Genomic DNA, 17,999 nt, shown 5'->3' on the forward strand with positions numbered 1-17,999 from the left:
TAGACTTCATCTTTTTAAGTTTCTGGTATAACAGTCGCGGAACTAACCGCCGACACCCCCCAATTGGCAATTGCGTGTATTGCACAGATATTTCAAAAGTTTCGTCGAGTATAAAGTCCTCGTTTGAATGCAGCACCTTTTCAACTTCATCCATCCATCGCTTTACATCAAGTTGTGAACGCTGAATTGGTGGTGTCCAAATGGGGTGGTCCAATGCATGGGAATCAATACGCAACCGAACAAGCTCGCTATCCCCAATATCTCGTAAAACAGACTGAAGGATGTGCTCCAAAATAAAGGTTAGCACGACTGGAATTTCCACAAAAGGGACATGATCAAGCTGGGAAACCTACAACGGTTCCACAAGTGATATGAGAAATCTGGCTACAATAATCGCATTATTATTAATCAAATATGTCAACAGGGTCTTAAAAATAATTGTTTGATTTAAAAGATTTTATAATTATTTTGAGTCATTGTTATTAAATACAAGTTACCCAGCCTGAATATATATTGAGCTACCTACAATCTTCACAACAAAGTCGCCGCCTAAAGACTGTGCGATATGAATCTAAAGTTTTTGTTATGGAACTTGGTTAAAGTATTTGTGCAACTTTTATAATATTGATGACAAAACCAGTAATACTAATAATGATAAAATAATAATCATATGGTTTTTTTAGAAAGACTTACTTTCACGCTAAAACACTTGAAATGGAGCTTGTATTTCCGGGAAAACTTTTCGCCGTTGTTTTCGATTGTGACGTGTTCATCGATGTCGAAAGGGTGGTTTTGTGTTTCAATGTCTGGGTCCGCCGGTTTCTGCCCCCCTGTTTGCTCGGTGCTGCAATCGTTGTAGTCCAATGCGTGTGAGGTGTTACCACCCAATAAATTAACCGCAGACAATGCATCATCACACACCCAGTCATCCAAACTTGCTAAAAGTGCACAATCATCTAGGTCTTGTTGGGATAACTGGTCCATTTTGATAGTAAAAGCATCAGGAAGAAGTGCAACCCCGCACGTTAAACATTACTTTTTGAAATAACGCTGTATAGAAAGACTCCCACAGCGCTCGATAAAAGTAAGACAGACTCACAGCGAACTAGGCTTTCATAATCAAAAAGGTTATTGCACGGTTGTAAGTATAACCGGTACTTGGCACCAGGTACGGTACATGGTACCAGGTACGCGTTACCATGGAAACAGTACCTGCACCATGTACCACAGTACATAGCACTTTCAGTCGGAGCATACCTTGTTGTGCAATCAGTATACAAATGAAGCTTACAAAATTATTTCGTGCGTGAAAATACATATGCATCCGCGCGCATTTACTTGTGCGCATGTGTGCAATTGCAAATGCACTTATACATATGCGCATGTGTGCAAATGCTCATACACACTTGCGCATCCGTGCAAATGCAAATGCACATGCGCAAAGTACGTGTAGGATGGACATACGTACTACTGTTAACAGCCAAAGGAATTCGCCTGTCCAAAATCATCGTAAGGAACGGGTATGATGTTCCTGAAGGAGGATGGGAGTCCTTTCTGGCTGTCACTATCAACGACCATGCCATCGATATCGTCGATAACGAAGACATCATGAGCTCGGTGGCCGAAGTGATGGCGGTATGTGACGAGCTGGTGCTTATTAACTACATGGCGTCGCAAGCGATCATTGATACGACATTTATGTTGTTGTTCTCCTGCAACGGATTTATACCCCGTCCCATGCTGAGAGGCATGCGCTCCGGTCTTACTTTTCTTGATTTGGGTGTGACTATTCCCTTTCTCCGCTTTCGCCATGAGGAGACAGCTGCTGAACAGCGTCGGCGCTTTCTGGTCGCGGCCAATGACTGCTGTATGACCGTTAGTCAGGATGTTCTACAAAAGGTCACAGAATTGTGTGCTCGATGGGTGACGAAGCTGGCCTATCCCGAAGATTGGATTGGCATTCGCAAGTTACTTAAGCTGTGAGCGTTTAAAACTCAAAACTACAACATAGTATTAAGAAGTGAAGTTTACAATACGTTATAATTTCTTGTATTTTGTGAAAATTCGGGAAAAACCCGAACGGTGGGCAGAGCGCAGATATTTTTGTTTAATCAGGTTCAGCAGCTTCGGTCCAAATGATAATCCACAACGATGGGACACGACGGATTTGCGCCAGGTGAACGCTGACAATTTCAGCAGTTTGACCTTCACAGCTCTGCACGGGGTCTACAGAGACCGACGACGAACAACCTGATGTCAAAGATGACGTAGTTGGATAATGTCAGTATTTGCCACTGGTACTGCAGTTCCTGTTAGTCGTTTTGTGTTAGTATTCATGTTGAAGTGGGAATGTTGCAATAACCGTGTTCTCTACTAACAAGTCATGTAATAGCGTAACGTCAGTTTTTACGGACGCTGGTCGAAGTTTGGGCCAAGTTTGGGCCTTACATTTTGCAGTTCATGTGCTAAACCTTGTTAATACAAAATTTTGACCTTAGTTGACTTGAGCGTACTGACAAAGTGGATTAGAGTACGCGACTAGATTGTGCGGTGTATTTAACGGATTTCAGCCGAAGGTGTTTCCGGTGCTGTTTTCGATTACGATAAAGGCGCGCGTTGCTAACTGGATTCATTGGCCAAAATCGCGCAGTAGTATCTGGGCATTCAAGTTTTAAAAAAATAAGAATAATTTAATGGATGCATCCAGTCATTGCTTCAAACAGTACAGATGGTCTAATGCTTCTACCGTACGACTATTAGCCAATGTCTTGATCAATAAGCACTTTAGCAGCGTCCTCATTCAACGACCCGGCAGAAAAATCCTATCGGAAATGAGGACAATATGCAAAAGCGTAAAAAGCATAGGTAGTAGGTTGGCTAAGGGTCATAGTTTTTGTGACCAGACGAAAGGTTCCGTTACGGCCCGGTAATTTGCAACTGTGCAACGGAGAGACACACACAGCAATGAGAGACCACTGCATATATTTAATTTTTTCCGCATATAAATCCTTCGTCCCGCGCACTTATTGTTTCGCAGTTGAGTGCATCCAACTTCGAATACTGTAATTATGCAATATACAATGTGCATGCGAGTATGATAGAAGTGAGCATTCTCGCTACTCGTTCGCGAAAAAAGATTGCCACAGTGAGATCTTTGAATCATCTTCTGTGTTAACAGAAGACACAACTGCCGCAGGAGATTCTTATAGTTTCACAAGTGTTTAGGCCGTATCACAGTGCATATGTACCGGCTTGCTTTTTTCTTCAGTAAGAGCAGCATTCTGTTGTATACCGCATGGCATCGTGACCTAAATGCAGGGCCGGTGGATGGAAAATGTTTTCACGCAGTATATTCGATGTCTCGGTACGAGAAGTGGTAGATTTCTCTTAAATTTTTCCTCTGTGCTCTAGATTTCTGTGATAGTCCTAGGCTTACTGGAGAATTCATGGCGTGAATTGCAAACGTCGAAAATTCCGGCCACCATCGACTTCAGCATAATGATGCGGTTTTTCTCCTTCAACACCAAACGATGGATTTTGTTACTAAACGTGCTGGTATTGTTTCTCTTGGGATTGACAGCTTATATGCAGGTTCGCCAAACTTACCATGCAACCGGCAACGAGGCCCTGTACGAAGAACAAAATCGCCCGGAAGGAGTGCACACGAAGGATAATGCGGCATATTACCGTAAAGAAATGGATGGTAAAAATGACGGAAATGCTAAAAAATCTGACAATACCATGGCGGCTAAATCATCGTTGGAAGATACGTGCGCCGCTAGCGAAGGCAATCCGGTGAAGGCCACGTATGAGTCAAGCGAGATGGCGTCTTCATTAAAATTTGGTGACCTCACTTGGCACGGAGATAAAGGAATATGGGACGAAGAAATCCAGAAACGCTTTTACGAGGTGGTTTCCATATAAAAACATTTCGACTTCGGAGTAAACGGTAACAATTCGGCACCTGGTCTTATTTTTGTTGCAGAATTATCTTAACACGGAAGCCGAGCAGAATCGGTCGCTTAAAGTGTTCCTTGTACCGTTTTCACATGCGGATCCCGGATGGTGAGTACGGTATTTAACCGCTTTCGTACGTAAAGTATCAAAGGTTATCGAATTATCAAAGGTTGTGGCAGGTTGCAGACTGTAGATGGATATATGGAAGGTTCCACGAAACACACATTAAACTTAATGGTCGAACATCTGACACTGTGGAAAGATAGGACATTCATCTGGGCGGAAATCAGTTTTTTCGAAATGTGGTGGAATACGATTAACGAAACAATCAAGGAGCAAGTGCGCACGTTGGTCGAAGAGGGTCGACTGGAATTCGTTAACGGTGGCTATGTAATGCCGGATGAGGCAAATTGCCACTACTACGCTATTATCCACCAATACGTTTACGGTATGGTGAATGCTGCGAATGTTGATCATATTGACCTTGTGCCATAATATGATTATGTACAGAGTCATTGTGGTTCTTTAACTTGCGCCAGTAGTAAACTGCGCATTAACCCTACTGTACAAATCTGATTTGACACACCCTTTCGATAGGTCATCAGTGGCTGCATCAAACTTTTAACATCACCGTCAAACACGGATTCAGCATCGACCCTTTTGGCTATTCTTCGACAATGCCATATATTCTGAAGAACATGGGTTTCGACAGCATGTACATTCAGCGCATCCACTACGTCATCCGGAAACGTCTGGTTCACAGCGGTGTGTCACAGTTCTTGTGGCAGCAGCCGTGGGATAAATCCAGTACGGACTCCATGTTCTGTTACATAAACCACGGCACCGTGTATACCCTCAAATACACATGCGGTGTGGAACCCCACGTGTGCAAAGAATTCGATTACGAAACTCCAAGGGTACGTATCACTTGAAATATAGAATTTAATACTATCAAACTTAGCATTAAGCTAACTACTTATAATATGTAATAAAAAGGCTTGTAAAGGTTATGCTGCGCTTCTGTTGTTGCGCATGATCATTTGGCATTATTTCGAAGCAACTAGACGAACGACTGGTCCCCACAGTCAGCCGGCAGCTGATGGATCAATTCCGCAAACTAGCCTATCTACATCCGCACAATATCCTCTTAATTCCGATGGGTGATGATTTCCGGTGGGGGAACAAACTGGAATGGGACGCTAAATACGGGAATTTCAAAAAGATTGCTGACTATTTGAACAGTGATCCGAAATATCGGGTGCACATTCAATTCGGCACATTCAAAAACTATTACGATGCGGTATTTAAAGCCATGGGCAAACCGGGGAAAGAGTGGAAGACACCGGTATTAAAAGGCGATTTCTTCCCGTACGCCGATCGGTACATGGAATACTGGACCGGCTATTTCACGTCACATCCGTATCAGAAATCGCTGAGTCGGATGCTGGAGCAGCAACTACGAACGGCGGAGATTTTATACAGTATTGCCTTGTTGCGCAACGAGAGGCTTGATGATGCAAAGCTCACTGAAGGCCTCCAGAAGGCTGCACGGAATCTTGGATTATATCAACATCACGATGCGATAACCGGTACTTAGGATCTCAACCTTTCACCCTTTCCTATGGATTTCAGCGATTCTGCTAATTGCAGCATTGGTTGAATGATTTAGGTACTTCAAAACAAGCGGTTTCCGATGATTATGAGCTGCGCTTGTTGGACGGTTTGAACATGACTGACAAAGCCATTACACACATAGCGGCCGCTCTCTTCTATCCAGAAAGCACCGCACCGAAGTTGTTTGAATCACATTCCACAATAAAAAAATCTGGTGACCTTCCTTCACAGCGGATTATTAAATTAAACGAGGAGGGAGCAGCGAAATATGTCGTTATTTTCAGTTCATTAGCCTCCGCTCGCCATGTGACAGCTGATCTGTATGTTGATACCGAAGATGTTGTCATTGAGGACGAACAGGGCCACGCCATTCAGTACCAAGTTAGCCCCATGCTCGATCCGCAAAGCAACAGCGGTAAAATCTTGGATAACGGATTCCGGCTGACCTTCGTGACGGAATTCAAAACCATCGGATTTCAAACCTTTACCATAAGGGCGGCAAACGAAAGTACGCCACCAAGCCAGCATGCGACACGTATAACCGAAAAGGTCACCGATTTTTCAAAGGATATCATTCTGTCAAATACACTGGTTTCCGCGGAATTTTCTCCTGTGAGCGGTCTGTTGAAAGCAATAACTGACCTTTCTACCGGTATACGACGCCATATACGGATAGAGTTTAAACGTTATGAAACCACTCAGAGTGGCGCGTACATTTTCTGGCCGAACGCCATAGCTGACCTTTTACCAGATTCACATACCGTACGAATACTGGAAGGGGACATTTATTCGGAAATACATGTCATGTTGCCGGGCATTTTGTATCAGACAGTGCGTTTGTTTCATGTTAACGGTGATTTGGGAAAATACCTGGATGTGAATATTGTGGATAATTTGGCTTCGCAACGTAATCTGGAAGCTGTATTGCGGTTGACGACAGATCTGCGTAATGACCTTACATTTTTCGCGGATTCCAATGGATTCCAGATGGTTAAGAGAAGAGCCTCTCATGATTTGCCAACACAAGCAAATTATTATCCAGCAACTAGCATGGCTTTTATGCACGATAAAAAGAGCCGGTTGACGATCCATTTGGCGCGGGCACATGGTGTTGGCAGTCAAGATGTCGGTCAAATGGAAGTCATGTTCGATCGGATTCTAAGTAGGTTTGAATTGCACACAAGAGGTGCTAACAAATTTATAAACGCGGAAATTCTTTGCCTTATTACATACAAGAAACAGCCTCGGCTTCGCCTCCGCGTTTCTTGTGGTCCCCAGTCTACGGCCGGTTTATTCAAATGATTTCGATCAGCTGTTTAGTTAACATCTTATTCCTTCAGCAAAACAAAACGGTCCGAAATTAGCGCCAAAACGTAGATAGGATAATAAGTGAATTTACGGCTTTTGTGCACTCATTTACATTGACTTGACGCATTCCCATTGACTCAGAAAGGAATCTATGTTAACTTTTCCATCCCGACTCTGAGTCTACGAGGTAGAAATTTTCAACGTAAAGAACGCTTGCAGTAGATGCTAGTGGTAGTTCGGTCACTCGTTCACCTAGCGGGCCGTGTGGCGGGTGCTCTGGACAGCAGCGGTAATTCGGTCACTTGTTCACCTAGCGGGCTGTGTGCTCTGGACAGCAGCGGTGACCGAAGTGTCACTCGTTCACACACAGCCCGCGTGAACGTGTGCTCTGGACAGCAGCGGTAGTTCGGTCACCTAGCGGGCCGTGTGCTCTGGACAGCAGCGGTAGTTCGGTCACTCGTTCACCTAGCGGGCTGTGTGCTCTGGACTGTGCTCAGATGATGGAAACGGTTTTTGCTGATTCTATAGGGGAAAGCTGGGTTCGTGTATCCCTTTTTTGTAATAACAGATCTCGAATGTAGATACCGTATTATATTCCGTATTATACGGAATAATTTACGGACTGTATATGCTGTTTAATTAATTACTGTCCTTAGTTTTGCTCGGACTGCAGTGAAAGGTCAGCCCGTTTGAACGATTGCGATGGTCAGCTTCTTTTACAGCTGCCTTCAAGTGGCTTTTAACGAGCGTTCTTATTCTTAAGTCATGTTTTTGAGCGCTTTAAATTGTTAACGATTTGTTGAAACGAAGCCATCCACTAGCAGCATCGTTTGTGTTACTGCTAATATTACTGGTTTTCTAGTTTTATAGGAGTAAAATTTTAAATATTTTTTATTTGCTGATCTAAAAAGGTACCAGTTTAAATTTACTGATTTTTTCTCCATGCAACCGGACTTTGAAATTATTTTCAAGGTCACCTTGAGCTTTCAGCTCTACCGGCACCGGCACGGGGCACGGGAGCCGGAGCGAATAATTTTTAAAACAAAATGCATGTGACACAGTTTCCAGACATGCGGAATCGAATGGCCGTATCAGTTTTTCGATTAATTTTTTGGTTTGTTCTGACCAGATCGTACGGGGTTTTCCGTTGTAATATAGATCTTTACCTTGATAATACGATGACCTCGGGAACATTGATCAAGAAATTATTGACATTGCGTTACTAGAATTATTGCCGGATTTCTTTGTTAATTTGTTTGCAATGTTTTGCCTTTTTAATTACATATCTTATCTTCATTTCAACAGGTCAGGACGATGGGCGCGGTCTCAATCAAGCGCTGGCCGATCTCCGCTCTGTCTCCACAAATTTCCGTATCCAGTTGGAGACAATCGGATTTTGCCATACATGCACGACATCAGCTGATCCGACAGCCTTGGCCAATCGGCTCAATCTCGATCTGAATAACGCGCCAACTGTCTTAACGGCAAATTTGCGAAATATTTTTGCGAAAGTAAAATAAAACATTCATATTCAGCCATGAAGATTCAGATAACAAGTGGCTGAGTTTACTGGACGGTCTTGGTGGATTTCTGATGATTGAACGTGGAAGCGTCTCCATAAAGGTAAGTTTTCTGTCATGTTAAAACTGATAATCACTGATGCATCTGATATGGTGACAAAAGAAATATAATGTGGTGTAAAATAGCGTCTGAGAAATGTATAATTATTACGCTGTTTACGAAAGGTACTCTAAAAGATAAATTTAATTATGTAAGTGCCGGTAAAGGCGATTGCATGGCGTCTCAGAATTGTTGTTCAACGCACTTTTGTAGCGGAGTTAGAAATGTCATTCTAATTTCTGAATATTTATCCTTTGTACAAATTCTTATTAACATACTCGTAATCTGCAAAAAACGAAAATTTTCCTGGTGCAAGCAAAAACTTAACCGCCGTTAGTTTCTTTCGCTCTAGTTCCACAACGGCAGTTGTGCCAGTATTCCCGATATGGTTAACAAAGTTAAGCGTGCTTCGGGTAGCGTTCTGTATATTCGAGCGCAGCTCAAATATATGACATCATCTTTGACACATTCTTGTGGATCGCCACCGTCTCCGCTGTCACAATCGGCTCCCAGCTTATGAAAAATAGCTCCAAATGAACGTCTTTGTACATATAGCGGTTTCAGCAGCACCAGATGAGTACTGCACGGTAGTGAGCCGGTCAGTTTGGTTAGCCTGGATCCAAGACTGGTTTCGTTTCCTTGGACGTTGGCTGTTAAAACCGTTGGTGGATAATTCAAATCGAGATTCACACGATTCGCCAAAGCTGTTGGGTCAGCTGACGTCGCACAAGCACGACAGTAGCCGTTCGTCTCTAGCTGAATACGCAAATGCGTGTGAACCGAATGATAATCATTTAACGCTTCCTGCAAGCCGCGACCATCGTCCTGAGCTGCAAAAACCAAAATATTGAAAAGAGTTTATAAAGCAAAACCTTAAAGTATATTTTTGAAAATTAAGCTTCTTGCTAAATTGTTCAGGTACGCAAATGGATTTCTCAATTAAATTTTCCCGTATTATTTTAAACATTTCATGTTACGTATCGATGTCACATATACGGATCACAAAAAAAGAAGACGAAATATTTCCAAGATTCTTAACTACTTGTTCACTTACATAAGATACGATCAAACATAACTTCCAGCTGGCCGAGATCGTGACCCCCGACACCGTGCGCTCGCGCCATATGTATTGTCAACCGACTCTTATCATCCTGAATAAAAGCCATACTAGTTGCCGGATAATAATTGGCTTGCGTGGGGAGATCTTGGGAAGCTCTCCGTTTGATCATCTGGAACCCATTGGAGTCCGTAAAGAAAGTCAGATTATTGTGCAGATCCGTGGAGAGCCGTATTTGGGCTTATATATATATATAGAAAAGACTTTGAAATTTGATTATGGTTCTGAACGAAATTAGTTATCGCGTAAATAATTATCGAATTATAATTTTAAAGTGAATTATCGTTGATTTATTATTGACGCATAAATCTTTTCAAGGTACATCAAAACAAGCTGTTTCTGACGACTACGAAGCGCGTTTACTGGACGGTTTGAACAAGACGAGCACAGCCATTGCGTACATGGCTTCAGTTATGCACTGGCCAGAAGATATAGATCACGAATCCTTCGGATTCCATGACATCATCGAAAAAACTCGTCTCCCATCAAAACGCGTCATTCAGCTGAAAGACCACACAAAGCGCAAGTATGTTGCCATTTTTAACTCGATCGCATGCATTCGCCAGATGGCAATAGATCTTTACACTGACACCGAAAACGTCGTCATCGAAGACGTAAACAAGCAAGCCATCCAATACCAAGTAAGCCCTATGCTCGATCCGCAAAGCATCAGTGCCAAATTTTTAAAAGACGGATTCCGCTTGACCTTTACTACAACGTTCGAAACCATTGAGTTCCAGACGTTTACCCTACGAGCGGTCAACGACAGTGCGGTATTGGGAAGGCATGTGACGCGTGTAACCGACAAGGTCACGAATCTTTCAAAAGACATCATTCTGGAAAACGCCCTTATCTCGGCGGAATTTTCGCCTTTGAACGGTTTATTAGAAGCCATAACTGACCGCGCAACCGGAATACGCCGTATAGTGAGAATGGAATTTAAACGCTATGAAACCATGCAGAGTGGTGCGTACATTTCCATGCCGAGTGGAATTGCCGATCTCATACCGTATCCACATACTGTGCGGCTCTTCGAGGGAGACATTTATTCCGAAATCCATGTTATACTGCCGGGTGCATTATGCCAGACTGTCCGCTTGTTTCACAGTGATAAGGATCTCGGTGCATATCTAGACGTGAATATTGTGGATAATCTGAAGGCGCATTATAACTTGGAAGCTGTGATACGGCTCTCCACGGATCTGCACAATAATCTGACTTTCTTTACGGACTCCAATGGGTTCCAGATGATCAAACGGAGAGCTTCCCAAGATCTCCCCACGCAAGCCAATTATTATCCGGCAACTAGTATGGCTTTTATTCAGGATGATAAGAGTCGGTTGACAATACATATGGCGCGAGCGCACGGTGTCGGGAGTCACGATCTCGGCCAGCTGGAAGTTATGTTTGATCGTATCTTATGTAAGTGAACAAGTAGTTAAGAATCTTGGAAATATTTCGTCTTCTTTTTTTGTGATCCGTATATGTGACATCGATACGTAACATGAAATGTTTAAAATAATACGGGAAAATTTAATTGAGAAATCCATTTGCGTACCTGAACAATTTAGCAAGAAGCTTAATTTTCAAAAATATACTTTAAGGTTTTGCTTTATAAACTCTTTTCAATATTTTGGTTTTTTGCAGCTCAGGACGATGGTCGCGGCTTGCAGGAAGCGTTAAATGATTATCATTCGGTTCACACGCATTTGCGTATTCAGCTAGAGACGAACGGCTACTGTCGTGCTTGTGCGACGTCAGCTGACCCAACAGCTTTGGCGAATCGTGTGAATCTCGATTTGAATTATCCACCAACGGTTTTAACAGCCAACGTCCAAGGAAACGAAACCAGTCTTGGATCCAGGCTAACCAAACTGACCGGCTCACTACCGTGCAGTACTCATCTGGTGCTGCTGAAACCGCTATATGTACAAAGACGTTCATTTGGAGCTATTTTTCATAAGCTGGGAGCCGATTGTGAAAGCGGAGACGGTGGCGATCCACAAGAATGTGTCAAAGATGATGTCATATATTTGAGCAAATTTCTGCGCTCGAATATACAGAACGCTACCCGAAGCACGCTTAACTTTGTTAACCATATCGGGAATACTGGCACAACTGCCGTTGTGGAACTAGAGCGAAAGAAACTAACGGCGGTTAAGTTTTTGCTTGCACCAGGAAAATTTTCGTTTTTTGCAGATTACGAGTATGTTAATAAGAATTTGTACAAAGGATAAATATTCAGAAATTAGAATGACATTTCTAACTCCGCTACAAAAGTGCGTTGAACAACAATTCTGAGACGCCATGCAATCGCCTTTACCGGCACTTACATAATTAAATTTATCTTTTAGAGTACCTTTCGTAAACAGCGTAATAATTATACATTTCTCAGACGCTATTTTACACCACATTATATTTCTTTGTCACCATATCGAGCACTATTTCGATAAGTTGTATCAAAGAACCATCTTGGCCTTGGATAACAGCCAGTGAGTGACCATTGTTCCCTTTCCCTGTTCGACAAGTTGAGCAGTTTCAAATGCAATATTTTTATCAGTGATTATCAGTTTTAACATGACAGAAAACTTACCTTTATGGAGACGCTTCCACGTTCAATCATCAGAAATCCACCAAGACCGTCCAGTAAATCCCGTGTGTCACTTGTTATCTGAATCTTCATGGCTGAATATGAATGTTTTATTTTACTTTCGCAAAAATATTAACTACCGATGTGATAAAGCACTTACGTTCTCCAGTGGATTCCATTCTGGATGCAACATTTACCGTGTCACCAAAACTACGGACATAAGCCGTGGTGACCTTTAACTGCTAAAGCAAAATGTTGACTTTTTTTTGCTTTCTGGACTTACAGACAATAACGTGGCATTTTTAAACCAACGATGCCGGCAACGCAAGGTCCTGTAGTTAACGACCGCTTCTTAATTTTCAGATTCTGCATGACGGTCGTTAACACCTTAAAGATATTTTACCCGAATTAACGCCGGCTCGGATTTCGATACGCGTCTGCGGTGAATGCGGCACAACAAATGTTGAAATGCGCATCAATAAATCGAGGCTCATTTCGGCTATTTCCGATGCATGACGATTGCCATTTCTTATTGGCAGTCCAGATGAGACCTGCAAATACAGTATGATAACAATTAACGCTTGTCGGTAAAATAAATCCAACAACATCATTGTTCTACCATATAGGCGTCGCCGATCGTTTCCACTTTGTACACATCAAATTTCTCCAGAACACCGTCCACAAAAATGTACAAACTGTTTAAGAGCATCACAACATCCATGGGCGTACCACTGGCGGCTATCGTGGTAAATCCGACGATGTCACTGAAGAAGATCGTTACGCACTCGAACGCTTCGGGATCCACGTGAGCGCCTTTCGTCAGTTGGGTTGCTATGAACCTACATCATTATTTCCAGTTTGTTAGAATAATGTGAAAGCAGATTAAGGTAGTTGGTACTGACTTTGGAAGTAACTGGCTGAGTAAAGCCTCCGAGCGATTCTTCTCATCCAAAAACTGCTGCGTTTGATCGGCGACCTTTTGCTCGAGATCATCGGCATACTGCTCCATACGCTTTAGAAGCACATCCACAATGTTGTCACCAACATTGCCGACAATCTTTCGCAAGTTGTCCTGGATTTTAGCAAACACCGGTCGCATAACCGGCGTTTCATCCCAGCAGCGTTCCATTAGTTCGTACAACTCATTGGAGCATGCAGAGCGGGGAACACGCGGACGAACTGGAGGAATATTATTCGCGATGATCTAATAAATAAAAATATTTATTCGCGGAAAGGAAAATCTTAGTCAGATTATATAGTACTTCTTGCAATATTTCAGCATCCGATAGTTCCAGTGGGTCGTTTGGTGTATGATATGGTGGGCTGCGCAAAATGATTTGCTGCAGGATTATTGCAAAGCTGTACACGTCTCCCTTCTGCAAAACACCGGGTTTTAAAACAGTATTCCAATCTAATGGCATCTAAAAATACCTGGGTTCCTCGCATCGGCATGGCATGACGCAACAGTTCTGGAGCTCTCCAGAGAAAAGTCTGCAATGAACGCATGTTGTCGATACCGGGACGCGGAGGAACGAAATCGGATGGATGACGGAAATACGAAATGCCGTAATCGGTGATTTTCAGGGTGAAACGCGAATCGATCAAGCAAGTCAGAGCCGACAGGAATCCGTGGGAGACGAATGGTGTTGTGTGTAAGTACGCCATTCCCTACGATTATTTAAAAGTAAAACGAACAAGTTGTTGCGTCAACACTTGCAGCACTGTCGGTAGTGTTCGCCTTACGGAGACCAAATCCCGGATCATGGAGTTTTTGAAGAACCAGTCCAACTTGATTAGCTCGTTCTCTAACACGTCGGCCAGCGTTCCTTTACGACAGGTCTCGCCGGAAACAAAATGGCAGATACCATCGTTACGAACAACGATGCCGACGAAATGATGCAGATTGGTATGATCCATTGTTTTCATCTATATAAAAAGGTCATTCAAGTATACCAGTCTTCACACTTTCAGTCACCTGAGTACGCTTTGTTGCAGATTACAATCTCAAATAATAGATAGGTCACTTCGTTGACTTTTATGCATACAAATTCATTGCATATTAACTACTCTGTAGTCTGTATGCGCTGCAGTTTGCCTATACTCTGTACGCACAATATTGAGCTCTTCGATTAAATCCGGTTTCGGATACTTTGCAACGTCGGAGACATCTTTCAAAGACAACAGCTTTCCACCCACATTCGCCATCATGCTCACGAAGGAATATGGCGATTGTTTGCTGGTTTGAGAGATTGTAAGTGCCGATTTGGCAGCCTGAAAAAGTGATTTATGAACAAGTTTTGGCATTTATTCAGCATGCCCTTACTTGCACTTTTGATCCGCTGACGGCGCCACCTGTTACGTAAGTAACTTCGTCTTCGGGAATGCGCCACCATAGCGGATCATACTGGGATCGTAGATGCCTGAAGTTAACGAGATCTTACGTCTGAAGCACTCTATTCGGCCGATGAGAATTTCGGGTGAAAAAACACGGACATACCGTAATTTTACGTAGAGGACCAAACTTCCAATGAAAATTGTCAGTACAAGAAGTATGGGCACAACTACCGCCACAGTCAGACTGCCGGTTGACATCCGTTCAACACACTTATCACCTCGAAATCCACACACAGGTTCATCGGGTGGAAGACGTCCGTCGGCACTGGGCCACACCACAGTTTGGATGATAGCGAATTTGTCGCTTCGGTTGTCGTTTCTGTGTTCGTTGTACTGCATGCAGCTCTACATTTTGAATTTAAAATAAACGTTCAAAAGTGTGTGTTAAACGGGTAAAAGTTACCTCGAATAGGTTGGTTTTGCATTAAAATACTGAATATCAAAGATCCCATCTCGTTCCCCATCCGGTCCAATCCAGAACGGCTCGCCAAATACTTGAAATTCCTTTTCCAGTAGGAATGTGCTGAGGAAGCGCCCATCTCGGTAATTCTGTCCTGTTTCCTTCAATTGCTTTATTGCCGTCGCGTACATCCGAATGGTCTCGTAGAGTGATTTTACCACCGGGTCAATCTGTCAAAATTCTTCATCTATCTGTCTGTTCACAATCCCAATACAACGGTCACAAACTGCCTTTCCCCCACTGTCCCACACATACGCAATTAAGCGGGGGTTATAGAAGTGTGCTCTTACCGATTCCAAAGGATCGTAAAGGTAATTGTATCTATCACGTGCGATTGTTTTGATCTGTCGTTCAAAGTTGTATGTAATGGTTGTGTCAATGTCCATTTGGAGTTCGACTTTAAGTAAGCTCCGGTATGCTTGCTGCACTATCTGTATTACAAACATCACCATTTCCAAATTATTAAGAGCAGCGGTATTAAGGAATCGAGGTGCAATCAGACTTACCGAATCATATTGATCGTGCACAATCGGTGTGATTGTTCCCCAGTATGGTAGATCGTACAACTGTACGGCCAAAAACACCTGCAAAAATATTAGCTAGTAATTCTGGTGTTCCATAATTTCCATTAGCATAAGATGCTATTTCTGGTGAGAGAGACAAGTATGAGGTTTGCACTTACGTGCTCTCCTTTGGTATAGCCCATTTTGCTGGCCGCGATCTTTAAATAAAGTCAATATTAGGGTTTTCCCGTTTGAAAACCGGCCAACACACGAAAACGTAACAAAATGATATTTTTAGTAGTACACGTATGAAATCATCGGTTATCTGAATCACTTTACGTTAGAAAATAAAAATACTGTGGATAAGTTACCATGATGTCACGGATTCCAGTAGCATGCACCATGAGGAATATAACTGCAATTGCAAAGCAAGCTTATTGCAGGAAAAGAAATTGCGAAATGGTACATATGTAATCCTATATGTGCTGCTTCTTTGGAACGCGTGGGAAGCTGGAATGGGATTACAAGGGCAACGAACTTATAGGTGGATTCTGGCAACACATCCTTCAAGGTTCCAGAAAACATGTTTCATAGAAATCCCCGACATTATATGATGCGGGATTGCCGCCGATTATCATGCACAAGAGCTACTACTCAGTAGGTGTATAATTATCTGAATACGACGCTCTCCCGAGTGTCACAACGTACAAATTATAGCCACATCATAGCTATGTGGCGTTTAGTGACTATGTATTACATAGCCACTAAATGCCAAAAATCTGCAACAGCTTGCAGCTTACCGCGTGATCTTGCGTTCGCTGCTCTCAAAGTCGGAAGGTAATCATCGGGCGTCATATTTTTACTGCGCACATAATTTACAATGGTATTTTGATAAATTATTCTGCGTCGGGATTCCAGCAAAGTCATAATCGGACCGACCATGCTGCTAAAGAATGAATACGAGTCGTCCTGCAGAATGGTTAAATGCCGGTAATTAAACTCATCGAGGAAGTATAACAGGAAATCTGTCAGATCGCTGAAACCGAATGCCGGACGCGTTAATAATGGATAATCGGAATAATCGGCATCCACTTGGATGGCCCAGACGCCGGCCGCTGGTGCACCGAAGATGGGCACATTTAAAGTGTCGGCAAAACCATACAGTGCGGCCGCGGTAAATGCACAACCTACAGAAAACTGAATCTGCACTCATGTTCTTTATCATGCAAAATATACGTACTGGGTCCGAGGAATGCGTCGCATCTGGTTCCCTGTTTAAGGAGATCGTACATGGTCGACACGAGGGTATACATGGTGCGACCACACGATGGACCGGTTGACACATGGACAATACGAAACTGAATGTCCCTGGGTAATATGTAAGCGTTAGCGTTCTGGACACCAAGATACACCGCAGCAGCAGAGCGGTTCATCGTGGAAAAATACGAGTCGTCTTCCCATACAAAACACAGCGTAAGGTTCTCGCATTTAAGCTTCTTTGCAATAACCACCATGATCAAGATCACGAAGAGTAATCTCAACGACATTCTTTGTACGGCGACAAGAAAGCGTAGCAGGACGGTAACATGACATTTAGACCGACGCAGCGCACTGAACAACAACTTGTTTTCGAAAAACGCACCGTGCTCATATATGCTGCCATCAAATAATCGAAACCAGTGCTTCACTCGCCCGCATTATGCCGGCATGTTCCCACTTCCCACAATAATTCTGGCTTCCAGTGCGTCATAAAATTCGCGATTTCGGGTAAATTGTTGTACACTGAAAAATCGACTTCCTTTGACGATAAGAATGAACAGTGAGCCTTATTGTCATTTACAACAGAGCATTGATGCGTAATTTGTAGGATGCCAGAGCACGCAGCTTTTTGGAAGGAAGCGTACATTGTTAAAGTGTCAGCGAGCTCCACTCAAATTATACCAGTAAATTTAGCTGCACATCCGATTGCTGAGGAGCGGCTTGCTGTATTAAACTGTTGCTCCTTTCGCCAGATACAGATGCTAGTGCAAATGCATCCACATGATCTTCTGATCTGCGTGGGCATTGTGCACATGCAGTACCCGACCTTGAACAACTGCCCGTCAGCAAATTTAATAGTGGTTATTTGTTTTCCACAGGCATAAAGCAGTTCATGCAATGTTCAACCTTAAGAGCGCAGTTATTGTACACTATATAAAGCGATAAATTTTCTGGACATAAAATACAGTTCGACGCAGCATTACTGCAAGTTAAACGGGTGGGCTTATGTTAAACGGGTGGGCTGCCATTGGCAGTGAAACGCTTGGCCAGTGCCATCATCTTCTCACTCTAATCCAGAAAGCTGAGCCATGTAACATCCCGATTGCACGTGCCAGGTACCGTGCTACAAATACTTAACGTCCAGCATTTGTATAAATATAACAACAAACGAAGGTA

General features: G+C 43.0%; 3 protein-coding genes across 3 annotated transcripts; 1 reads left to right on the forward strand and 2 right to left on the reverse strand.

Annotated features, from left to right (window-relative positions):
* The first annotated feature begins 1,422 nt into the window (after nucleotides 1–1,422).
* On the forward strand, nucleotides 1,423–11,853 carry LOC129599393 (alpha-mannosidase 2x-like). The gene is made up of 9 exons (XM_055497614.1): nucleotides 1,423–1,979; nucleotides 2,116–2,176; nucleotides 3,412–3,909; nucleotides 3,986–4,065; nucleotides 4,137–4,405; nucleotides 4,555–4,874; nucleotides 5,015–5,546; nucleotides 5,627–6,733; nucleotides 11,264–11,853. Exons 1-9 carry the CDS (start codon nucleotides 1,423–1,425, stop codon nucleotides 11,851–11,853), a joined length of 4,014 nt encoding a protein of 1,337 aa, XP_055353589.1.
* Nucleotides 11,801–15,841, reverse strand: LOC129599357 (atrial natriuretic peptide receptor 2-like). Its single transcript, XM_055497577.1, has 17 exons — nucleotides 15,743–15,841; nucleotides 15,567–15,644; nucleotides 15,351–15,491; nucleotides 15,004–15,230; nucleotides 14,704–14,945; nucleotides 14,530–14,626; nucleotides 14,319–14,477; nucleotides 13,950–14,132; nucleotides 13,638–13,874; nucleotides 13,469–13,582; nucleotides 13,109–13,410; nucleotides 12,826–13,045; nucleotides 12,610–12,757; nucleotides 12,490–12,538; nucleotides 12,367–12,416; nucleotides 12,210–12,301; nucleotides 11,801–12,132 (listed from the first exon to the last, which is right to left on the reverse strand). Exons 5-17 carry the CDS (start codon nucleotides 14,937–14,939, stop codon nucleotides 12,076–12,078), a joined length of 1,944 nt encoding a protein of 647 aa, XP_055353552.1. The 5' UTR covers nucleotides 14,940–14,945; nucleotides 15,004–15,230; nucleotides 15,351–15,491; nucleotides 15,567–15,644; nucleotides 15,743–15,841; the 3' UTR covers nucleotides 11,801–12,075.
* LOC129599394 (atrial natriuretic peptide receptor 1-like) lies at nucleotides 15,000–17,162 on the reverse strand. Its single transcript, XM_055497615.1, has 7 exons — nucleotides 16,804–17,162; nucleotides 16,364–16,750; nucleotides 15,935–15,978; nucleotides 15,743–15,781; nucleotides 15,567–15,644; nucleotides 15,351–15,491; nucleotides 15,000–15,230 (listed from the first exon to the last, which is right to left on the reverse strand). The coding sequence occupies exons 1-7, from the start codon at nucleotides 17,108–17,110 to the stop codon at nucleotides 15,000–15,002; spliced, it is 1,227 nt and encodes a 408-aa protein (XP_055353590.1). The 5' UTR covers nucleotides 17,111–17,162.
* Nucleotides 17,163–17,999: the final 837 nt, after the last annotated feature.

The sequence above is a fragment of the Paramacrobiotus metropolitanus genome, unplaced genomic scaffold, assembly GCF_019649055.1.
Source record: "Paramacrobiotus metropolitanus isolate TYO unplaced genomic scaffold, Prichtersi_v1.0 Parri_scaffold0000144, whole genome shotgun sequence".
Classification (NCBI taxonomy): domain Eukaryota; kingdom Metazoa; phylum Tardigrada; class Eutardigrada; order Parachela; family Macrobiotidae; genus Paramacrobiotus; species Paramacrobiotus metropolitanus.